The 26,535-nt window shown below is 35.0% G+C and overlaps 1 protein-coding gene and 1 pseudogene across 3 annotated transcripts in view; both read right to left on the bottom strand.

Annotated features, from left to right (window-relative positions):
* Nucleotides 1-26,535, bottom strand: part of UBN2 (ubinuclein 2) — a 113,446-nt gene that overhangs the window by 74,833 nt on the left and 12,078 nt on the right. For all 3 annotated transcript variants that reach the window (XM_077144932.1, XM_077145001.1, XM_077144858.1), the window contains exons 3-6: nt 15,549-15,650; nt 9,238-9,375; nt 7,119-7,222; nt 3,655-4,147 (exon numbers count right to left, since the gene is read on the bottom strand). In XM_077144932.1, the coding sequence (XP_077001047.1) occupies nt 3,655-4,147; nt 7,119-7,222; nt 9,238-9,375; nt 15,549-15,650 (837 nt within the window). The remainder of the gene's footprint in view (nt 1-3,654; nt 4,148-7,118; nt 7,223-9,237; nt 9,376-15,548; nt 15,651-26,535) is intronic.
* On the bottom strand, nt 7,259-8,029 carry LOC143679687 (small ribosomal subunit protein eS12 pseudogene; annotated as a pseudogene).

The raw sequence follows: 26,535 nt of genomic DNA, 5'->3' as shown, positions 1-26,535 counted from the left end.
ACCCAGCATATGGTCTATCTTTGAGAATGATCCATGAGCACTTGAGAAAAAGGTGCATCCTGCTGTTGTGGGGTGTAATGTCCTATAAATGTCTGTTAAGTCTAGCTCATGTATAGTAACATTCAGATTCTCTATTTCTTTATTGATCCTCTGTCTAGATGTTCTGTCCATTGATGAGAGTGGTGAATTGAAGTCTCCAACTATTATGGTATATGTGTCTATTTCCCTTTTCAGTGTTTTCAGTGTATTCCTCACGTATTTATGGGCATTCGGTTTGGTGCATGAATATTTATGATTGTTATGTCTTCTTGTTTAATTGATCCTTTTATTAGTATATAGTGTCCTTCTTTGTCTCTTTTAACTGTTTTACATTTGAAGTCTAATTTGTTGGATATTAGTATAGCTACTCCTGCTCTTTTCTGGTTGTTATTTGCGTGAAATATCTTTTCCCAACCTTTCACTTTCAACCTATGTTTATCTTTGGGTCTAAGATGTGTTTCCTGTAGACAGCATATAGAAGGAGCCTGTTTTTTAATCCATTCTGCCAGTCTATGCCTTTTGATTGGGGAATTCAGTCCATTAACATTTAGTGTTATTACTGTTTGGATAATATTTTCCTTTAACATTTTGCCTTTTGTATTATGTACATCATATCTGATTTTCCTTCTTTCTATACTCTCATCCATACCTCTCTCTTCTGTCTTTTTGTATCTGACTCTAGTGCTCCCTTTAGTATTTCTTGCAGAGCTGGTCTCTTGGTCACAAATTCTCTCAGTGACTTTTTGTCTGAGAATGTTTTAATTTCTCCCTCATTTTCGAAGGACAATTTTGCTGGATATAGAAGTCTTGGTTGGCAGTTTTTCTCTTTTAGTAATTTAAATATATCATCCCACTGTCTTCTGGCTTCCATGGTTTCTGCTGAGAAATTTACACATAGTCTTATTGGGTTTCCCTAGTATGTGATGGATTGTTTTTCTCTTGCTGCTTTCAAGATCCTCTCTTTCTCTTTGACCTCTGACATTCTAACTAGTAAGTGTCTTGGAGAACGCCTATTTGGGTCTATTCTCTTTGGGGTGCGCTGCACTTCTTGGATCTGTAATTTTAGGTCTTTCATAAGCGTTGGGAAATTTTCAGTGATAATTTCTTCCATTAGTTTTTCTCCTCCTTTTCCCTTCTCTTCTCCTTCTGGGACACCCACAACACGTATATTTGTGCGGTTCATATTGTCCTTCAGTTCCCTGATCCCCTGTTCAAATTTTTCCATTCTTTGCCCTATAGTTTCTGTTTCTTTTTGGAGTTCAGATGTTCCATCCTCCGAATCACTAATTCTATCTTCTGTCTCTTTAAATCTCTCATTGTAGGTATCCATTGTTTTTTCCATCTTTTCTACTTTGTCCTTCACTTCCATAAGTTCTGTGATTTGTTTTTTCAGTTTTTCTATTTCTTCTTTTTGTTCAGCCCATGTCTTCTTCATGTCCTCCCTCAATTTATCGATTTCGTTTTTGAAGAGGTTTTCCATTTCTGTTGGTATATTCAGCATTAGTTGTCTCAGCTCCTGTATCTCATTTTAACTATTGGTTTGTTCCTTTGACTGGGCCATATTTTCAATTTTCTGAGCGTGATCCATTATCTTCTGCTGGCGTCTGGCCATTTAGTCAGATTTCCCTGGGTGTTGGACCCAACAGGTTGAAAGATTTTTCTGTGAAATCTCTGGGTTCTGTTTTTCTTATCCTGCCCAGTAGGTGGCGCTCGTGGCACTCGTTTGTCTGCGGTTCCCACCAGTAAAAGGTGCTGTGGGTCCTTTAACTTTGGAAAACTCTCGCTGTGGGGGGGGGGGGTTCGCCAGCCGAAGCGGCTCGGAAGAGTGCCAATCCGAATCTCCCAGCCGGCCCGGGGATCCGAACGCGGGGAGGGTCGCCAGCCGCCGCAACCCAGGAGAGCGCCCGTCCGAATCTCCTAGCCAGCCCGGGACGCCAAGCGTGGCGGGAGGGCTTCCAGCCGCCACGGCCCGGGGGAGTGCACCGTTCCCAGCCGGACCGGGAAGCCACGTGTTTGGAAGGGACCCCGGTCGCTGCTCTCTGCGGCCTGGGGATCTCCGATACAATTCTCCCAGTTGGTCCGGAGGGCCGCGCGTGGGGGGGGGGGGCACCAGCCGCCGTGGTTTGAGGGGACTGCCTGTCCAATTCTCCCAGCCGGCCCGGGAAGGAGGGAGGGAGGGGCTCCGGCCGCCTGCCGCCCCAGCCCGGGGAAGCCCACCCCCCTCGGTGATCTCACTGGAGCGGGTTCTCCCAGCCAGTCTGCCGTTCCAGAATGGGGTACGCTGTCTTCTTGATCTCTGTTGTGGCTCCAGGAGCTGTTCTGTATCGTTTCTACTCCCCTAGTAGCTGTTCTGGAGGAGGAACTAAGACCCGCACGTCTTACTAAGCTGCCACCTTCTCCGGAAGTCCAAAATTTACATTTTGATGAGTACATTTCCTAATATAACTTATGTGGAAAGCTTAATTGAACACTCTAAATACATGGAACCTTGAGTAGTGCATGCGATTTTGTAGGTTTGTCCACAGTGATGCCTAGATAAATCTTAGAAGGATTTGAACAGTGAATAAAAAAGTATTTGCAAAGTTCCCTTGGAGGAATGGTGAGAAAGGGGGAAAATTCAACTTCCCCAAGTGGAGTATCCTTGATATTCTCACAAGCAATGGGGACAATCAAAGCAATAAGCTGAGCTCTCAATCTTGGGGGTTGTTCCTATGAAACTTAACCCCGCAAAGGATAGGCTAAGCTTATTTAAAATTAGGCCTGAGAGTCACCCCCAAGAGAACTTCTTCTGTTGCTCAGATGTGGTCTCTCTCTGCCAACATGACAAGCAAACTCGGTGCCCTCCCCACCCTCTCCGTGGGACATGACTCCCAGGGGTGTGGACCTTCCTGGCAATGTGGGACAAAAATCCTAGAATGAGCTGGGACTCAGCATCAAAGGATTGAGAAAACCTTCGCGATCAAAAGAGGGTTGAGAGAAATGAAACAAAATAAAGTGTTAATGGCTAAAAGCTTCCAAACAGAGTCGAAAGGTTATACTGGAGGTTATTCTTGCTCACTAAATAGATATCAGCTGTTTAATTAAGGTGTAATGGAAGACTGGAGGAACAGCCTGAAAATGTAGAGCTGTGCTCCAGGAGCCATGTTTCTTGAAGATGACTGTATAATGATATAGCTTTCGCCATGTGACTGTGTGATTGTGAAAACCTTGTGTTTGATGTTCCTTTTATCTACCTTATCGACAGATGAGTAAAACATATGGATTAAAGATAAATAAATAATAGGGGGAACAAATGTTAAAATAAATTTAGAGATTGAAACACTAGTGATCAATGAAAGGGTGGGGTAAAGGGTATGGTATGTATGAATTTTTTTCTGTTTTCTTTGTATTTCTTTTTCTGAATTGATGCAAATGTCCTAAGAAATGATCATGATGATGAACACACAACTATGTGATGATATTGTCAGTTATTGATTATATAACAAGTTTGGAATGATCATATGATAAGAACGTTTGTGTTTGTAGTGGTTATGTTTAACAAAAAATAAAAACATTAAAAATGCATACATCATTATATTTGTGAGCAAGTAAAAATCAAAAGAATATTATACTTACTATGCGGAGGTCTTCGATACGTTTTTCAAGAAGTACAGGTAGACCTTCTGGGAGTGTAGGTACCAGCTTGGGCATAATCTGGGAGGTGTAAATTGGCTGAGTAGTGTTTCCATTCTCTCCCCCTGACTCAGACAGAGGGCTACCATCAGAAGCAGCATCCAATAATCTGTCAAAGTCAAAGTCATCTAGCATCTCTAGGGCATTTTCAGCTTCCTGAAATAGTTCATGTTCATTTGTGCTAACAAAAATGGGGAGGTCTGGATCAGCACTGTTCAGATTTAAGTCAGAGACATCATTTCCCAATGCTACAGCAGCAGAGGGAGATTTATTCATAGAGGAAGCCGGTAAGGTCACTGGGACTTTGGGATTAGAATCCTTCTTCTTTAATGCATCTTTCTCTTTCTGAAATTTTCGGATCATTGCAGCTAAAGAAAGAGAGTCTTTATAACGTTTCTTCTTTTTTTCAGACTTGTGTGAATTTAGGGCCACAACTCTGTGAAGAAAAAAGTGATTGATTAGACTATGTATGATTTTGAAGGTTAAAGTGCTGCATAAAATAAGTAGGTAGAAGATTTAATCATTTGATAGGTAGCAGAGCAGGTGGTTTTCACCTTAATTTTTACTTAAATTGTACTTTTACAATTGCATCTTCTTAAACATCGTATGGAATAAGCCACCCCTGAAAGGTAGATAAGTAAACAGTCATCAAAGTGAAGAAAATGAAAGGAATAAGGGCAACAGAGAGAAAGAAAACTGTAGTCCAGGATTACTAAAGTATACTAGATTATATTTACTACTTTAAAAAAAATTCACATTATTTAGCATATATATACATACAGAACAAAATTGGGAGACTCATACTTTCTCATTTCAAGATTGACTACAAGGCTACAATAATCCAAACAGTGTGGTACTGGAATAAGGACAAATAAAATGGAATAGAATTAACAGTCAAAAATAAACCCCACACAGCCATGGCAAATTGATTTTCAACAAGAGTACCAGGTACACACAATGGGGAAATAGTATCTTTAACAAATGGTGCAGGGAAAACTGGATTTCCACCTGCAAAAGAGTGAAGGCGGACCCCTACCTACCGTATCCTATACACCAAAATTAACTACAAATGTATCAACAACCTAGATATAAAAACTAAAATCATAAAACTTAAAAGAAAGTATAGAGAAAAATCTTCACAATCTTGGATTTGCACAAACAACAAAAGAAAAATTTGATAAATTAGACTTCATTAAAATATAAAATTTTTGTTCAGCAAAAGAAATTATCAAGAAAATGGGAGGAAATAGTTATAAATCATATACAATAAATGTTTAATATCCAGTATATATAAAGAACTCCTACAACTCAACAACAAAAGACAACTATCCCAATTTAAAAACGGGCAAAGGACTTGAATAGACATTTCTCCAAGGAAGATATACAAATGGCCAATAAATACAGAAAAGATGCTCAATATTATTAACCATTAGGGAAATGAAAATAAAAAAACCACAGTAAGATATCATTTCACATCCACTTGGTTATTTTCAGGAAAAAATGGGAAGTAAGTGCTGGCAAGGCTATAGAATAATAGGAATCCTCATGCATTGGTGATGGGTACATAAAATGGTTCAGCTGCCTTGGAAAATAGTTTGACAGTTACTTAAAAAATTAAGTATAGAATTGCCATATGAATTGACAATTCCACTTCTAAGTATCTACCCTAAAAAACCAAAAATGGACAACGTTCAAAACAGCATTATTCACAATAGCCTAAATGATATGGAAGCAACCCAAGTTTGCATTAATTGACAAATGAGTAAAAAACATGTGGTATAAGCATATAATATAATATTATTCAGTTGTAAAGAGGGATTCAGTTCTAATACATGCTACAACATGAATGAACTTCAAAACCACTATGCTATGTGAAATAAGCCAGACATCAAAGGAAAAATATGGTTCCCTATTTTTATATTATTTTTAGAACATGCAGATTCACAGATGCAGATAGTAGATTAGCAGAGATTGGGGGGAAGCAGAAATTCAGAGTTATTGTTTAATGTGTAGAGTTTCTGTTTTGGGTGATGAAAACTGTTGGTAACGGATGGTAGTAATGTCAGGATACATTGTGGGTATAATTAATATCACTAAATAGTGTATCTAAGATGGTAAATTTTGTTATATATATTTCAACAAAAATATATAATTAACTAAATAAAAAAATGCACTTTTGCAGAAAATAGGGTTGCCTTACAATCAACAAAGCCCACATCATAGAACTTTAAACTGGTGCCCCAAGTTGTCTGTGCATCAAACTGGCAAAGAAAATGTAAAACCTACAATATCAAACTGTGAACCTTTATCTATCATGTCATGTCTTCTATCTGCTACTTCCTTCTAATCATTTTTCACTTTCCATTCTAGTCAAAGCAACACTAGTGTTAGGCAATCAGACAGGTATCTGTAATTTTCAATGAAGTTTCCCCTACAAGAGGTATGGGAAAAGGATAGTGTCAGTTAAGCTGTCACTTCTCCAAATCCTATGGCATAAATGCATCTATGTGTACTATAGAACCTAAAAGATTACTTTGAAGGGAGACACGTATTTGAGTGTACTGCTATACATTCAAAACCAATAACAGTGCTTGATATACAGTCAAGTTATAAAGTTGAGAAAACAGTAATTTTAATAAAAAGGCATTACTTACAGTCTTTGTTCCCAAAGAAGAACTACTTGAAAATAATAAACATTTAAGACAATTAGTAATATGTTGATTTTAAAAAATAATTTCTTAATGAATCTACAACAACCTTTTGGATACTGAAAGCCTAAAATTGAGATCTACCCTTCCATCTAAGGAAGGTAAGAAAATCCAGGCTGTCATAAATTTCCTTTCCTTTTTTCTGCCAAAAAAGCCAGAGACAAGTAGGGACAATTGCTAATTTTATGACAGCATAGTACAAACATTTTACCCCTCTGAGATAGGGCTTTTGAGAAATTTCATTTTGTTTTTAGAGGCAATATTTTTACTTAAATCATAAATGTTAAGAATGGATAAATTTAATTTTTTATTATTAAAACAAATTATACCTAAGATACTGCCCATCCTTAACATCAGGCTTCTAAACTTAGTTTTAGTATAACAAGATTAAAACAATTTGTTCAATGTTATACCATCTTCTCAAACTGGTTCTGTTTGGTAAAAAGTTGTAATGAACATAATACTTAAAGAAACAATCTGTATATTTGATTTAAAATATCCTGAGTCTCTAAGATGACAAAGTCTTCTGCTTATTAATAAATAAATGCAAGTTAATTGGTCATTAACATTTATAAACACTGTATTAAATTAGATCCAGTTTATGCTGAATTAATAGTTAATGCTGAGTCTGTCTTTTTAAAAGGAAAGGTAGTCAGACCATGATGCTAGTTCTCATATGACAGGTCTAATTTAACTTACCCTAGCTGTTTGGGCACTTTTTTCCTTGGCTTCTTCTCCTTTTCCCCCTCCTCTTTCCGCTTCCGCTTCTTTATCTCAATATCATCTTCTTTTATTTTGGAAACCTGAAAAATGAATGAAGAATATATCACTTATCTGATTACCAGTGCTTTTCTCTGTGATGTTAGCAATCCAGTATGCAGGGCAGTGGTTTTCTCAAGTTTCAGTGTACATTAGACTTGCTTGTTAAAAATGCAGATTCATGGGGTCTGTCAACAACCCATTCCTGGTTTTGGTTTACTTGAGTTTCCTGGGGTCCAGCGCACTCCTACCCCGTTGTTTTTTTTTTAATGAGAGCCAAGTTTTTTATTTGTTCATTTCCTGTGTGTGAAATATCCTTCAATGACATCTTTGGCTTCCGATTCTTTGCCATAGCCCTTAACAACGACACAACTAAGGCCAACCACTTTACGGGGTTTCCTCTCTATCAATTTTACAGAGGCCTACCCATTCCCCAAGTTTCTTGTTGTCATCAACCTTAATTAGGCTGATTTGGTGCTCAGCACAAAGGGCCTCCAGCAACTTGACATATATAAGTTCATCACAGTTGGATGCGAGCACACAAAATGGGCTTGGTGCTAGTCTAAAGCTTTGGCAGCTTCTAAGATTAAACGTGAGAGGCCATCATGGATGAAGGTGGTCTTCAGCACCTCTTGTAAAGCATTCTTAATGTCCCTTACACCACCAGCAACAATGCCTTCCCTCGGCCATAGTGGTGGGGTACGGATAGAACTGAATTTTGAGAGCACCTGGCCTGCGCCTCTGCAAAACCTGTCAGTGGTAGGGAAAGAGCCGCCCCTGGCTTTTTTATTCAGCTGTCTGGGGTGGGGTCTTAAAATTATTCTTTTTTTTTTTCCATTACAAAACAATTTAATTCATTCACTTCATAAATATTCATATCACTTTCCAGGTAAAAGGTAACATGTTAGGCTCCATGTTAAATAAAGAGCTGAACAAACTTACACAGCTTATTTTAAGAGTGGATCAGAATATAGTCCAATATTTTATTAGGGTGTCCAAACTATATGTATAGATTTTTTCCTCACGCAAAGACATTTTTTGATTTGCACATTTAGTCACTATCATTGTACACTGTACAGATTATACTGTCTCAGTCTTCATCATTTATCCTTCCTTCTGATTTCATATGTGCCCCCAGCCCTTCTCCTATCATTCTCACATTCAGCTTCATTCAGTTTACAGACATTATTGTGCTACAATCAAGTAGTATTGTGCTATTCATTTTTGAACTTTTACAATCTGTCCTATTGTACGATCTGTATCCCTTCAGCTCCAATTACCCAATCTCTACCCTATTTCTATCTCCTGATAACCTCTGTTCTTAACTGAAATTCTCTACATTCACTTATTAATGTTAGTTCATATCAGTGAAACCATACAGTATTTATCCTTTTGTTTCTGGCTCATTTCACTCAGCATAAGGTTCTCAGGGTCCATTCATGTTTGTTATATGCTTCATGACTTTATTCTTACAGCTGTCTAATATTCCATCGTATGTATATACCACAGCGTGTTTAGTACTCATCTGTTGATGGATATTTAGGCTGTTTCCATGTCTTGGCAATCGTAAATGATGCTGCTACAAACACTGGTATGCAAATGTCCGTCTTAAAATCATTCTTAACAAACATTTTGGTGATTCTGGTATACATAGTGTTTGGACTGCATTTCAAGAAACACTTACCTAAAGACACTACCTATCCATTTCCCAAATACAGTATATACAAATTCTATAGGGTTTACTTTATAAATTCCATCTTAGGAAAGGTAATTGTGCTATTAGTCATTTTTTATAAGTCTTAACCTCCTACAAACAGATTATCAGTCACATATGGAAGAGAAGTTTTAAAAGAAGATAAAATTTTTCTATGATGCAAATACTAAAATTTCCTATATCTAGCTAATTTTATTTTAAAGCATGCAATTAACTAGAGATTCATTAAACAAAGATTAACATTTTCCTTTTCCTTACATTCACAGTTGTGGCACAAACAAGATGCAAAAAATAATCCTAGTAATTGGACAATCTCATTGCTGTTGCAATGTTGGATAAACTCACTTTGGGTGGCTTGTGCTTTTGGTTGTCTGTAATATCTTCCTCTTCAGTATCTGAAGCTTGGCGAAACTGTAGAGTGCCCGTGTTGATATAAAAGCCTCCATATTTTGTTGTTAAAGAAGCAGGAACTAATTCATCATACTAGATTAAAAAATACAAAGTTTCAGATATGTCCTATTGTTTTTAAGTCTACAAATATAGTAAAGAAACTCATTTACCATATTATCATCTTCCTCAACTACCAACTGGAAAACTTCTGCTACAACTGACTGCGATTAGGATGTTTGTGGAGTAAGTTTAGAAAAAGTTACTATCTGGAATAAAAATTAGCTCTGATCATTCAGTATTTATTAAGAAAGGAACTTCTGGAATAATGAAGTAAATTCTAATTATTATTGTCTGCTGAGAAAATTTTAAGGACCATTGCTACTATTCCTAATAATAATAGTTATGATGAGAAATTGAGACAAGTTTAAAAAAGATGACTAACTGTTCTACAAGGAGTAAATTTCATTTCCTACCATATCAGCATATAACAATGTTATTTTTTCTGTCATAATTCTAAGCTTTTAGGTACGGGAAATCTATTTTTTTTTTAACCATAGGTGTAGTTAAATAAAGTATCCATATAATCATTATAAAACCTGTGTTTGTGCAGTAAGTTTCCTAAGCCAATTTAAAATTAAGGTAAGAAGGAAAAAATCTACAAATTCAGATAGCAAAGTTCTTAAATTCTAAGTATTAAACACTAAATTTAGATATCATTTGATCAGCTGTCAAAACTGTGAATGTTCTCAAAATATCAAGCAGAAAGTTCTTAGAAACATCTGCATTGCTATATATATATATATATATATATATATATATATTTTTTTTTTTTTAACATGAGCAGGCACAGGGAATCAAACCCTAGTCTCCAGCATGGCAGGCAAGACCTCTGCCAGTGAGCCACCATGGCCTGCCCTGCATTGCTATATAAGTGGGGGAAATTTTAAAAACAAGGTTTAAAAGAGAAATAGTACATACGGTTTAAAGGGAAGGAGAACAATAATTTTCCAATTTAATAAGCATATACAAAGGCCTATAATGAGCTGGGCAATTTGCATAGAGCAAGCAATTCAAGTTGTTCTTTATTAGACTAAAGGCCTAATATAGAATACCATTTAAAGCTTATGTCTTCAAAGTTAGGATTTTAAGGTTTATCATTATCTCATCTGATAAAGATGGGCAAAAGCAAACATTAAATGGGATGGCCAACTGTAGTCACATTAAAGGTATTCATAATGGAAGAGAAAAAAGGAACTAATTATCTAACAGTCACAAGCCAACTGATAATCGTGGTCCTCAAAACTTTACTTCTAGAGTTCTTCACACTATATAATCAGTATTTAAAAGTAAGATTTTTAGGGACAGTTCTTCACCAAAGTCAAGGAATATGCATAGCCTCTTAGTTATTGTTAAGAATATCAAAGGTTAAGTACAAAAGCTGTGATTTTAACCTGTATCCTTTTGAATAATATGAAGAGTGAAAAAAGAATCATACTGAATAAAAAAGAAAGAAAAGAAACAGAGGGAAATACTTTTTGGTGTTACACTTGCACTATTAAAAACATCTACAGGTTAGATCTGTAAGAGAATGATGTAAGTAAGGAATTAGAAGTGAAAAGGTATTATAATTTTTTGAAAATGCATGTACTTCTCACTTATGTATAATTGTATAATGTTATATTATTTTCAATGCTTCTTTATTAAATTATTTCATTTGGTCCTCATGATACCCTTGTGAAGCAAGGAAGATAAATATCATTTAAATTATAAGTGAAAACTAGGTTCAGAGAGGTTAAGTATCTTACCAAAACAACATTTTTAGTTTATGGCACAGTCACTGACTGACTCCCACCCTGTCTAGTACACCAAGCAGCTTCTTCATGTGGGAAACGCATTTACCACCAGATATATAGGGAAATCGTGATGTGCTCAAAGAGCGTTTTCTTATGTAGTATTCTGCTGAACTTTCCCTATTCGGACATTACTCAAGATAATAAATTCTTTATGCATATCTAATTTATCCATTTACAGAAAATGTGTTAAGAAGCAATACAATCAAAAGCCCTAGATTAGATCCTTTGAAATGACCAGCTATTGTGACTCAGGGCCAATCCCTTATCCTAAATTTCAGGCAATTGTAAAATGGGACAATATAACTTACTTCGCAAGATTCTAGTGAAACTGAAAAGGGACAATCTAAATAAAAGTACAACTGTCCCTCGTATTATTATTTATTAATAATAAAAACTTTTCTTTCAGTCCTTTTAAAATTTGGCAGCATAAATGGAAAACTAAAAATAATCTTCAAAAGCATTCTTTGTAAGGAATTTGTAGTAATAAATAGCATATGACTCTGAAAATTAATTAGAACCAGATTATTTTCACAATTCAAGCAATGAAAAGAACAGAGAATCATATTGGTTGGATTATAATTGTTTTATAGGCCTGAACTATTTCACACAAAAAAATCAAAGAACCTGTTAAGGGAAAATGATATTATTTTGCAAGTCAATAAAGGACCTGTATTTAGTTCAATTTCTTCTTGTAAAACAGGAATCTTACCTTGTCCTAAAAACGTCAGAAACTAATTACATAACCCAATCATTTACACCTATGCAATTTATCCTTATTTATTAGAGAAGTGGCTTTCAACTTCTCTTCATTACAATTCACAATGTATAATACATTACATCAAAATACAGCATACATACTCACACACAAAAAGTTACATAATCTCACTACCATGATGTACCATGATAGTCTCATAATTTCATTTTCTTTAAAAATGCTTGTCAATCTTTTAAACTGATATATGACCCAGTATTGATTACAAAAGTTAATTTAAAAAAAACTTTATTCAAATATTCTCAATGCTATAAAAGAAGATTTTGATAATGCTATTTATGTAAGCCTGAATACATCCAACATCTATTTATATATGGCTGAGATCCCCTCTGGGTTGTTTATTATTCCAGAATCCTCTTTCCATACAATGTTAGCACTAACACTAATATGCTTTATAACTACTCTTTGCATTTCAAAGCATGTTTTCATTTATTATCTTATTTGAGCCTTAGGATAATTCTGTATGGCAAGCAGGTCACAGCAGAAAAAAACTGGGTAATGCTTTAGAAAAGCTTATTCCAGGTCTCACAGTGAATTAGATACTGAGCCAGGACTAGGACCTAGGTCTTCTGACATGAATTCCAATTTAAGAGTTGTAAATGAAGGTGAGGACTATTGTAAACATCTCATCCCCTAATCTATCAGTTATCAACCATAACAGGAAGGTACTACCAATAATTTACTTCTGCAGATCAGTTTGTCTGGTATTACAGTAAACCAGTTTATATCAGGATACAAGAAATAATTTAGGAATATGAACAGGTTTCCAGTATATCTTCTGCTGGAATCCTTCCTATCACTCTTTTACTACTCTATTACAACCAAGCACTCTAGCCACAGGAAAAAGACATTCTAATTTGTGGGTTGTATAATAGTCACTTTCGTGTCACTTTCTGCATATTCTGATTAATCACTGCACACTGCAGAGGATACTGTAATCCCAGGATTGAGATTACTCTAGTACTCTGAGAAGAATGGTACTCTGTTGGAAATTAAATCACGTACAAACAAAAGATATGTTCAACTATTAACTTGTATTCCTGTGGGTGCGAATTCATTTTAAATAGAACCTCTGAAGAATATTATTTTTAAATTAAGCTGTGGCCAAACTGAATAAGCAGGTCTTAATCCAATATGGCTGACGTCCCTATGAGCAAGAGTAATTGGACATGAAAGTAAAAGCCAGAAGTCAGCAGAAATCAAATACAAGAGGATCCAATACAAGGAGAAAGAGAAAGAGAGATGGCCATAAAATGGAGGATGTCAGCATACTACAGATTTTGAGAGAAATCAAGCCCTGTCACTACTTTGATGTTGGACTTCAAGCCTCCAAAACTGTGAGAAAATAAATTCCTGTGGCTTACATCAACCAATTTTGTGTAACTGTTATAGGAGCTCTTGCAAACTAAAAAATCCATCTACCTCAAAACACAGCATGCCCTCATTCACTCGCCATGTGATCAATGGACTGCTATAATCCTTAAACAGTTTTCTTAAATTTCTTTTTCTTTTTGAAGAGAAAGAATATTCCATGAGAAAAGGTATAGGCTCGATCAAAACAGACTGGTATTCAATATACCACCATTATAGTCAAGACCTGGCAGCGACAAAAAATTAAGTACATTTTAAAGATGTCTGCTAGATTTAACTTTAACCCAGTAGCATCAATATTCAAGACTGCATGGTTCTCATGTGGAAGTTATGTGAAAATACACCTGCCCAAGTTTGCAAATGTGTCTGAAAACACTTCAAATGTACATCAATGAGAGACTGGTTAAATAAATTATGCAACATATATTCTCAGACAGCCATTAAAAGGAATTTATCTATGTGCTAAAATGGATATATCATTGAAACACACTGTTAAGTGAAAAATCAAGTTTCAAAACTATCCTATAATACCATGATCTCATTTGTGTCAATTTTTTAAAAGGATATGTAGGTACATAGGCTTATACATGGAAATTTCTGGATGACTACGCAAGAAGCTTAATAGTGTTTTACCTTTTGAGTATGGACACTTTGGAGTTACTTTTACTTTCTACTTCATACCATTCTTGTACTTTATGGTTACTTTACCATAAACACTAATTGATTTTATAATTAAAGAAACAAAAAAGAAAACAAAAATCTCCTGTTTATGCCTTGTCTCCAGAAATTCTAACCCAGCAAGTCTGGATTACGACAGGAGTATCAACATTTTCCACCCTTGACTGAGAACCATTAGTCAAATAGTATCTTGTTGTTTTTTCCCACATTTGGCTACAACTTTCTCTTTTCTTTTTCTTTTTATCCCAAACTAACATTTGTCATGAGTTTGGGCAAGAAGCAGAGATGATGGAATCAACGTCCATTATTCATGTCTAAAAACAAACAATCATTAAAGATTAGAGATTGTTTCAAGAACCCTGAAATAAAACAAAGCATATTGAAGATAATGGTCTAGTACAGGGGTCGGCAAACTATAGCATGTGGGCCAAATTCAGCCTGCCATTTGTTTGTGGGCTAAGAATGGCCTTTACACTTTCAAATGGTTGGGAAAAAATTAAAAGACCAAAATTTCATGATGTGAAAATTATATGAAACTTAAATTTCAGTATTCATACATAAAGTTTAACTGGAACACAGTCAACTCATTTGTTTAGATATTGTTTATGGCTGCTTTCACATTGTAACAGGAGAGTTGAGTAGTTGTGACAGTGATCACATGGCCTACAAAGTCTGGTCCTTCACAGAACAAGTTGGCCAAATCCTGGTGTAACATAATAGTATAAGAATGATTCATTGTGGACTAATCAAACATTAAAAAATTTTAAATATGCAGTATTCTTTTTTTTTTTTAAAGAGTGCAAAAACTTTAAGCAGTGAAAATGGCTTTAAAAAGCAAAGCAAAAATTGAACTATAGTTACTGTGCTGGTTTGAAAGGATGTATGTCCCCTAGAAAAGCCACATTTTAATCTAAATTTCATTTCGTAAAGGCAGAATAATCCCTATTCAATACTGCATGTTTGAATCTATAATTAGATCATCTTCCTGGAGATGTAACCCAATCAAGAGTGGTTGTTAAGGATTGGGAAAAATGTGTCTGCACCCATTTGGGTGGGTCTTGATTAATTTCTGGAGTTCTATAAAAGATAAGAGGGAACATTTGGAGAATGAAGGCAATTCAGAAGAGAGCAGAGCAGAATGACACAGCCACGAGAAGCAGAGTCCGCCAGCTAGTGAACCTTCGGAAATGAAGGAAAACGCCTCCTGGGGAGCATTGTGCAGGGAAGCCAGGAGAGAAAGCTAGCAGATGATGCTGTGTTCACCACATGCCTTTCCAGATGAGAGAGAAACCCTGACGGTGTTTGCCACGTGCCTTCTCACTTGAGAGAGAAACCCTGAATTTCATCGGCCTTCTTGAACCAAGGTATCCTTCCCTGGATGCCTTTGACTGGACATTTCTATAGACTTGTTTTCATTGGGACATTTTCTTGGCCTTAGAACTGTAAACTAGCAGCTCATTAAATTCCCCTTTTAAAAGCCATTCCGTTTCTGGTATATTGCATTCTGGCAGCTAGCAAACTAGAACAGTTACTTTACGCTTAACATCTACTATTCCCGACAAAGAATTTGTGGATATATTAAAAATACTCACAGCCTCTGAGTTATCAATAAATGGATCTGTTTCATCATAGCCAAAACCTATGTCGATTAAATCTTGTAGGCGATCCTTCCGGTGTTTACGGGGTTTCCCACCCTGCAAAGAAAAGATATGTTAGAGTGATTCAGTACTTATACTATTTTCTATCAAGTTAAATACATGCTAGAAGAATTCCAAATAATTTCTGTAGATAATTCTCCCCTCCAGGAAGTTAACAGCCCCCACACCTTGAGAGTAATTTGCACTTAATGCTTGGTTTTAGAGCATGAAAAGATAAAGGAGGGGACAAAGTAATTTTATACTGGAAAATGTGACCAACCTCAGCCAGGTGACCACTGTCAACATCAACAGTGATAAGTTATGTTGATAACATGTGCCTGTGATATGATGTGATGAAATGGCACTTTACCTGTGTGGTCTTCCTCCACAAAATCCATAATCCCCAGTCTAATTATAAGAAAAACATCAAACAGGCTCAAACTGCAGGACACTCTACAAAATAACTAACCAAAACTGTCTCAAAATTGACAAGATGATCAAAAACAAGAAAAATCTGAAAAAATAGTCACATTCTAGATGAACTTAACAAGTCATAATGACTAAATGTAATCATGGAATGTGATATCCTGGACTGGATTCAGGAATTGAAAAGGACATTTGGGGAAACTTAGTAAAATTTGCATAATGTGTAGAGTTTAATTGATAGGAACACAGATTCTTAATTTTAATAAATGTACTATACAAATGTAATAATAGGGGATATTGCAAATATTTGTTATCAGTAAGCGAACGTGGGTGAGGGCTATATGGAAGATATTATCTCTAAGACGTTTCTGTGAACCTAAAACTATTCATTTTTTCTAATATTTTTATTGACAAATGTTCACACACATACATGGTGTACAATTAATGGCTCACATTATCATCACATAGTGTGTATTCATTACAATGACCACTTTAAGAATATATCACTCCAGAAAAAGAAATAAAAAGAAAAAAATAACTCATACATCAAATACCCATTACCCCTCCCTCTCACTGACCACTAGTATTTCAATCTACCCAATTTATTTTACCCCTTCTCCCCTCTATTATTAATTTATTTATTATCCACATTTTATTACTCATTTGTCCGTACCTTGGATAAAAGGAGCATCAGACACAATATTTCCACAATCACACAGTCACATTGTAAAAGTTATATCATTATACAATCATCTTCAAGAATTAAGGCTACTATGATACAGCTCAACAGTTTCAGGTACTTCCCTCCAGCCACTCCAATACACCATAAACTAAAAAGGGATATCTATATCCCATAAGGATAACCTCTTGACTTTGTTTGAAAACTCAGCCACTGAAAGTTTATTTTGTCTTATTTTTCTCTTTCCCCTTCTGGTCAAGAAGGTTTCTCAATCCCATGATGCTAGGTCCTGACAAATCCTGGAGTTCTCTCTTATGCTGGCCAGGGAGATTTACACCCCTGGGAGTCAAGTCCCATGCAAGGGAAGGGCAGTGAGTTCACCTGCCAAGTTGGCCTAGAGAGTGAGGCCACATCTGAGCAACAGAAGAGGTTCTCTGGGGGTGACTCTTAGGCATAATAAAACAGTTCTTTAAAAAATAATTTTTAAAATGTCACAGAACTATACACAGAGACCTACAAAAAAATGAGAAATGAATATATGCAAAAATTGGTGAAATGTGAATAAGGTCTACAGTTTAGTTAATTGTATTATAGCAATGTCTGTTTTCCTAAGTTTTGGTAACTATATTTATATAAGATGTTACCACTGGGAAAAGCAGGATGATGTGTATAAGGGACCTCTTTGGACTTTATTTGCAACTTCTTGTGAGTCTATAATTCATTACTTTTTTTGCATGGGCAGGCACTGTGAATTAAAACCGGGTCTCCGGCCTGGCAGGTGAAGAATCCTGCCACTGAGCCACCATTGTACTACCCTACGATTCGTTTTAAATAAAGTTTTTACAATGTGAAAACAAATCTGTTAGTGTAGATTCTATTAATCAGGTCTTGCTTTCCAGAGCCTTTCAACTCCAATTACAGCTATAAAGAAGACACTATATTTCAGATTTAAAATGTCACATGTATTCTGAAGGCTATGTATAAATCTGGTATAAGTAGTTTAAAAGAACAAGAAGTCTAATATTGTGACACTACCAAATAAAAGAGAATGTTAGCTCAGTCTCCTAGACTCATCTTAGATACTAAATTATACTCAATTAAATTCAAGTATATTTTCTGAGCATCTTTTCTAAGAACTGCTCCAATATTTCTTTGGTGTGGGAATAAGGAGGTGGGGAGAATATTTGGAAAGAGGAGAAAGAAAAAAATTAGTTCTAAGAAAGAAAAATTAGTTCTACCTGCCACCACTGAGCCAGAGTGATCCTTGCACAGAGCATGAAATCCAAGGTAAGAATCTCTCTTACCTCATTTGGTTTAAGTTCTCACAGTGCAAACCTCACAATTGAAAGTGTGATTTTTATTCTAATGGTTAAAGATGGATACGTTTTGTGCAACACGGCCCTTAAATGGAAGCAAATTACTTTGTCTTATTTTAATCTATTTCATTGCTTGCGGGGAGAAAAATGGAATGCTGGACCTATTGAGAGATGCCTCTCTTCCTAAGTAATTTACAAACATATTGTTGATGAAATGTCTATGTTTATCTTATATACTGATGTTAAAAACCTACCCCCTACAAAAGCTATGACTCCACTGTTTGCTTCAGTGGACAAAACAACATTATTACTATACCACCACATTGGCATTATAGTATGATATAAAGTAGGAGCTCCCATATTTTTTTATTTTATAAGTTAGGCAAATTTCAAAAACAACATACAGTGGCAACTCTTTTGTTTTGTTAAATAAAACACTGAGGATATAATCTCAGAAGAACACTCCTTAAGAAATAATAGTTGGCAGCCTTAACCAACATACATTCAAACGTACACACATGTGTATAGTATATATACAAACATCTCAAATGTGTGTGCTTAAACACAACACACATACTAAATTGTCTTTATTTTTCTCATTTTGCCTGGTCTGCAAACTGGGACCTTAACACTAGGTTATAGAATTGTAGTAAGGATCAGAGGTCAGGAGAAGAAAAGAAGTAATTTCTAGGATAGGAGTTATTCTATTAAGAAAAAGTTGCACACAGCAGTAAGTACATGAGAGACTGTTTCACCCTGAGATACATAGATATCTAAGAAGTATATAAAAACCCACAGTAGAAAACTAATAACTACACCTTGTGGTATGTACTATGAAAGATACAACAAACATAGACATGGTTGCAGACTTCATGGATTTTACCATATAGTGGAGGGGAGAAAGATTAAACAAATTATTACAGTGATAAAATGGTAAAGGGAAAATAGGCGGTAATGAGAAAGGACCTAATCAAGGTTTCCCTAAAACATCAAAACTCAAACAAGGAGGAGTAAAGCTAAGCACTTGTGGAGGCAAAGTTAAGGAAGTAGAATAGGGAAGTAACCTGAATAGATTAGTGTTTAATAAAAATCACTCTGGCTTTTATGTGGAGAATGAACACAGTTGGGGAGGAAATCAATCAGAAAGGTAATGAAGAGATTTGCCAGAAAGTAACAAGTTACTTGGGGCATAAAACACATATTTAAGTAACTAGGATGATGATGGTGATGATGATGGCTACTGTTCATTAAGTGTCAACTTTGTGTTAGATCCTATTTTAAGTACAACCATCTAGTATTTCACATTTGACGATGAGAGAAACTCTAAGTTAGAAAGGACAAGTAACTTGTCTAAGGTCACACAGTCTAAAAGTTGTAGCACTCATCTTCAAACCCATGACATCTGATTGCAAAGAGGCCTTCTACTAAAAGTGCTATAAGAAACAGAAAGAATCTATAGGATCATTTTTAGTTGACAACACCTTAAACTCAACATACCAAAATTGAAATCAATGTTCCCACTGTTTGCCAAACTAGCTTCTCCCATTTGATATTCCCATTCTGTTCATTCTTACTAATTTTCTGCCTAAAACTTCATTATTATAAACTTCATTATTCACAAGACTATGGAGTAATTGGAACTATTATACATCACTGGTGGGAATGAAAAACAATACAGACACTTTGGAAAATAGTTTGGCAGTTTCTTATTAAGTTGAACATACACATATCATATAAGAAATACTTGACTCAAATGTTCAGAATAGCTTCATTCATAATAGCCAAAAACTGCAAATGTAAAAAACACAAATGTCCATCACCTGATGAATATGCATAAGCAAATGTGATATATCCATACAATAGATTACAACTCAGCAATAAAAAGGGATTAATACATGTTGCAACATGCATTAATCCCTTTTTATTTCAGGCTTTCAAAAGCACTGCACTAAGTGAAAGCCAGATAGAAAGACTTAAATTCCATTTATAGGAAGTTCTTGAAAAGACAAGTAACTATAGTGACAGGAAGTAGATCAGTATTTAGCAGAGGCCAGGGCTAGGGGAAGAGGATTATCTATAGATGTACAAGCAAATTTTGGGGGGTGACAGAAATGTTCTATACCATGATTGCGGCTTCAGTTACACAATTGTATGCCAATTCTTCAAATGGTGTACTTAAAATGGATGAACCATATTTATTTATATTTAATGTTGACTTTTTAAAAAAAAAACCTCATTATCATTTCTAATTCAACTCTCTCCATCAATAAACCTTTGTTCTTATAAATAAGCAATAGATAATTGCTTACATCTATTGCCTCCTTTCCATTCCAACTCACTGCTCTAATGCTAGACCTTATTTTTTTTCACTTAAATGCAATCAATGTCTTAATTAGTCCCTACACCCTCAAATTTATCCTACATAATACCACCTAATTAATATTTCCAATATAGGATTTCCTATCACTTCCCTGCTCAAAATGCTTCAGAAGCATCCCACCTATTACAAAGTAAACCAAAAACTCCTAATATTATACTTATGATATGTTGATTCAAACTCCCTTTCCAACTTTTTTTTTTTTTACAGTTTTCTAACTTAAGCACTTTGATTCATTCAAACTATCTACTCACCCAAAAAACACTTATCTTTCCTTATCCTTTCCCTTTATTTGAAATACTCTTCTCTCCGAATTCTTCTACCCTTGACAGCTCGGCTGTTAAGAAGTTTTAAACTTTTTCTGTGAAGCTTTCTAATTAAAATCACAGTGATCTTTTTCTATTTTTCTAATATATATATATTTTTAACCTAAGTAACAATCAGTTGCCTGTAAGATTTACCTAGGAAAAAATTTTAAAGGAAAGAGGAACTGTTTTAATGGGTAATGTGATAGTTAATTTCATGTGTCAGCTTGGCTAGGATATGGTGTCCAGTTTGGTTAAGAGGCACTGGCCTAAGTGACCATATTTCACAGATGGATTTACATCTATAGTTAGCTGATTGCACCTATAGCTGAATGGTTCTACAATCAATAAAGGAGATTGCCTTCAGCCAGGAGAGGAGTCTCCTCATCCAATTAGTTGAAGGCCTTAAAGAGAGAACTAAAGATTGCAGCAGAACTAAGCAGATTAGCAGAAGATTAAGCAGACCTAAGGATTTCTTTTATTCAGAAAAAAGGATTTCTATCTCTACTTCAGCAGGATAGCTTCTCCTGGGGAATTCATTGTCACCTTCACTGAGTTTCCAACTTGTGACTTGCCCTATGGAATCTGGACTTATCAATCCCCACAGGCACGGAGACCAATTTTTATAATAAATCTCAGTTCTATTTCTCCAGAGAATCCTAATACAGGTACAATCAGACAAATACAGAAGTGCAAATAATTTATGGGTAACTAGAGATAATTACAAATGTCTAATAAAGGTGACCAATTTGTTACCATAGGAAACTATAATTGTTAACATTTCTGAGTTCATAATCTAACAAATACTTGTAGTAAAATGGTTAACGCTATTAAATAAGTAAATGTGAAACTTGTCAATCAAAATAATTAAAATGGCTGATGCTTTACGCAATTATAATAGCATTTATCTGACCAAAATGCCTTCTAAAAGAGGATCTTAAAAATATAGAATCTTCAAAAAGCATCATAACAATTACAGCATCAAGACAATGAAAAAGGCATAAATTTATAAACTATGACATATCCACCCAACAGTAACAGCCATTTTAAAACAACATTGTTGAATAATAGTAATATAAAAAGTATAAAAGCAATTTGCCAAATGCTATGTATGGTTTAGGCTATTCACAGAAAAGGTAATATCTATGTTCACTAAGCATTTGAAAAGGTGCTCAACCTAACTGGTAAACAAGGAGACAACATTAAAGTAACAAGATATCACTTTCTCAACTATTATACAAATAGTATGATTTCATTTATGAAAAACACAATAAAGCAATACACATCTATAGACATATACAAAAGCTGGAAGAATATATAAGCAAATAATTGTGGTAATTACCATGGAGGAAGAGATATAATTACCAAGGAAGGAAATGGTGATGGAGACTGGCTTAATATGAATTATTTAGAAATAATTTCAATAAAAGAAATGTGTTCACATATTACTCAGATGATTAAAAATTTGAAAAATAAGTCCAAGTGAGAATATATGTAAGCATACATGCATTTTAAAAAGCCCTGAAAGGATATATATCAAATTATTAACATTAGTTATGCCTGGCAGTGGGCCTACAGATGTTTAGGTGATATTTTATTCTTTTGGCTACTATGTATTTATACATAATTTGATAATGAACAACAAGCAAAAAAAGAAAATTTTTTACATACACAAAGATGGCATCTGGGAAATGAAGCTCAATGATTGTCTCTGAACAGGGAGCAGTGTACATGGGAGTCAAGGGTAGGAGACAGTTTTATTTTTCATTGTTACTTTTGTATCTTTTGAACTGTATTAAGTACATGTATTACCCATGTAATACAAAAAGAAATTTCACTTTCTTAGGTCTGATCCACCAAATGTTCAATACCTATCAGACTTTCCAACTCCTTTTTATAAGTCTTTGCTTCACAGGCCCACTATGGGGAAAAAGCTTTGGATAACCTGTATTTAACATAACCATACCCGAGTAACTATCTCTCAAATCTTTCTCTAGTAGTTAGGCTCACACAGCCTTTACTCTACCTATTAATAGCTTCCTGCAAAGCACTTGCTGTTGGGCACATTCCAGTTCCCTCCTTCCTCACTGAGGCCAGCAGAGTATAGTTTTCTGACCTCAGTTTACTGTTCCTTACCTTTTGACCTTACTGGGAAAACATCTACTCTTCTGTCTTACTTGCCCTTTGCCATTCTCCAACCTCAAGTTCTCTAGTTCCCTAATTATGCTGAAATTCAATGAGATGCAAATTGAATAAGCTGGAACCAAATTTTCAGTTTACAAAAAGTCACTTATAAATTAATCCACAAATAATAAAATTTCACCTAAAGACCAAACATCATCAGAATGAGAAAACCTTCTTGACCTAAAGGGAGAAGAGAGAAATGAGACAAAATAAGTCTCAGTGGCTGAAGGATTTCAAACAGAGTGGAGAGGTTATCTTGGAGATTATTCTTACGGATTATATATGTATCCCTTTTTAGTTTACGGTATATTGGAGTGGTTATTTACGGTATATTGAAGTGGAGGGAAGTACCTGAAACTATTGAATTGTGTTTCAATAAGCCTTGATTCTTGAAGAAGACTGTATAACTACATAGCTTTTACAATGTGACTGTGTGATTATGAAAACCTTGTGTCTGATGTTCCTTTTACCCAGAGTATGAACAGATGAGTAGAAAATAAAATAAGGATAAAAAGCAAATAAATAATAGGGGAAGATAAAGGGTAAACATTGGGTAGATTGAAATACTACGGGTCAATGAGAGGGAAGGGTAAAGGGTATGGGATGTATGAGTTCTTTTTTTTTATTATCTTTATTTATTTTTCTGGAGTGACACAAATGTTCTAAAAATGATCATGGTGAAGAATACACAACTATATGATGATGCGAGTCACTGGTTGTATAGTATGGTTGGACTGTATGTATGTGGATATTTCTCAGTAAAATTATTTTTTTTTAATTTCGCCTAAAGGAACTCAAGACTGCCATAGGTTCATATTACAGTGTCTTCCCAATGAGACTTATGAGACTTAAGCCCAATGAGGCTTATTTTTGAACTGCTCTCTTTTTCAACATCCTTACCAAGGATACTCCCTGCAGTATAATCAAAGTCTTACTTGATAAGTCTCTGGGTCTTTGCAGTTGCTTATATTACAGTATACACTCTTAATACATCTCATAAAAATCCAAAACTTGTTTTCCAAACAAAAAAAACTTTAATTTTGTTATATCTAAAATGAAAAAATTCCTTGAAGTCTATTCCTCTAGCATACTAGCTCACTATGACTCGGAAGAATACTTACTGAGTCATTAGTATCTCCTTAACCTGATAATCATTATTTCAAACCAGTGCTTTCTGATTATATTGCAACATTAAATTAGAAAACAAACAAAATGTTCTTAGTTTAGTACCCCTTATTGCCTCCACTTAACAGTAAATTAACAAATAACCAAAATTCATTGATCATCTACAGTAGACAGAGCATGATACTAATTGCTAAGACTCTAGTCATCTCTGAGAATTAAAAACCCCTTGTCATTGAGCATCTTTTCATGTGCTTTTTGGCCTTAATATTTGGACTTAATATTTAATTGGTATGAAGTTTCTGTTTGAGGTGATGGAAAAGTTTTGGCAATGTATTATCATCCATTGATGTGATGGAGGCACAACTTTGTAAATATAATTAATACCACTGGATCCGTATATTTGAAAAGATATAAAAAGGGAAATTTCAGTTGTATATAAGCTACTACCAAAAAAAAAAAAGGGTACCATAGAACTGTACAACAAAAAGCCTAATGTAAACCTTGGGCTAAAATGAATAGCAAAATTATAATACGGTTTCATCAATTTTAATAAAAGCATCTGTGCTGGTTTGAAAGGATGTATGTCACCTAGAAAAGCCATGTTTTAATCTAAATCCCATTTCGTAAAGGCAGAATAATTCCTCTTCAACACTGTATGTAATTTAATCATCTCCCTGGAGATGTAACCCAATCAAGAGTGGTTGTTAAGCTGGATTAGGGGAGATGTCTCTCCACCCATTTGGGTGGGTCTGGAATAGTTTACTCGAGTCCTATAAAAGAGGAAACATTTTAGAGAAAGAAGGAAATTCAGAGAGAGCAGAGACTGCTGCAGCACCACAAAGCAGAGTGTTCACCAGCCAGCACTTTGGAGATGAAGAAGGAAAACGCCTCCTGGGGAGCTTCATGAAATAGGAAGCCAGGAGAGAAAGCTAGCAGATGATGCCATGCTCACCACGTGCCCTTCCAGCCAAGAGAGAAACTGTGACTGTGTCACCATGTGCCTTCTCACTTGAGAGAGAAACCCTGAACTTCATCAGCCTTCTTGAACCAAGGTATCTTTCCCTGGATGCCTTTGATTGGACATTTCTATAGACTTGTTTTACTTGGACATTTTCTCGGCCTTAGAACTGTAAACTAGCAACTTATTAAATTCCCCTTTTTAAAAGCCAAAAAAAAAAAAAAAAACCCTTGTCACAAAGTTTCTCTATTTAGCCCAGCCCGGTCCCAGCCTTATCTTTCTCTATCTCTGCTGATTCCTCCAACCTACTAATAGAAAAGAGCAGAGTTTTAAGTCAGTGGAAAGCCAGCAAAGACGTGAAAAACCCCTTGATATATTATAATAACAGCATATTATTATAATTTTGCTATTCATTTTAGCCCAACGTTTACATTAGGCTTTGTGTTGTAAAGTTCTATGGTAGCCTTTTTCTTTGGTAGTAGCTTATATACTACTGAAATTTCCCTTTTTATATTTTTTCAAATATACGATCCAGTGGTATTAATTACATTTACAAAGTTGTGCCACCATCACATTAATGGATGATAATACATTGCCAAAACTTTTCCATCACCTCAAACAGAAACTTCATACCAATTAAATATTAAGTCCAAATATTAAGGCCAAAAAGCACATGAAAAGATGCTCAATGACAAGGGGTTTTCATAGCACAGAAATAGACATAGTTTTCTATACTCACCACTTACAGATATAGGACCTTCCTCCCAAATACTCTAAAATTGTTTATTCTCAATTGTTCCTAAAAGATTTAAAGGGAGGCTGAAGGGAGAATTTATTTAGCTTAGAGTGGTCAAGGAATTAAAAGGGCATGTTATAGCAATGATTACAATTGCTAATGGTAATTAAAAAAACTATTATTTGAACTGGCATTTTTCCTTACTTTTTATGACACCCACTGGTTTGTTTTAAAAAGCTTACTTTATGTTTTTACTGTATATGTAGTAGTAATATTACTGCTGGTTTATAAAACCTTAAATACGTTGGTATTTGTGCTTTGTAAATAGAATTTATTTTATGGTAGTGTTAATAAGTTTGCCCAAACTCCTTTACCCAAAGTCCAATCAAGTTGATCCTTAGGGACCAGACCTAACGTAACATCAAAACAAAAAGAGGAAAACTAGCCAAGAAAGTTTACAAGGAAGCTTTAATCTCTCACCAAATATGGATAATCAATTAATAATATGAGTAACTGATAAAGATTTTTAAACTCACCAGAAAGAGCCATTTTACAACAGCCATTTATATATCAGTCTCATATGTGAAAGCACTTTTATTAAACCATCTGTAATTATTTTAAGTACACAACAGATTTCCTTTCTATTAATCTCAGTAGTATTAACTATGTAGAAGTCACCCAGTGGAAATCAGTTTCTTAAAAATATTGCCATTTCTTAAAACATATTCTTTAAGACAAAAATCAGTTTTAAAAGCCACACCAAAAGAAAATCAAGACATTTTATAAATATACTTTGTTTTTGAGTAAAATACTGTTAGTTCATTTGATGGACTTTA

This window comes from Tamandua tetradactyla, chromosome 1, assembly GCF_023851605.1.
Source record: "Tamandua tetradactyla isolate mTamTet1 chromosome 1, mTamTet1.pri, whole genome shotgun sequence".
Taxonomy (NCBI): domain Eukaryota; kingdom Metazoa; phylum Chordata; class Mammalia; order Pilosa; family Myrmecophagidae; genus Tamandua; species Tamandua tetradactyla.
Note: the sequence above shows the minus strand (reverse complement) of the source record. Positions and strands in the feature narration are given on the sequence as shown.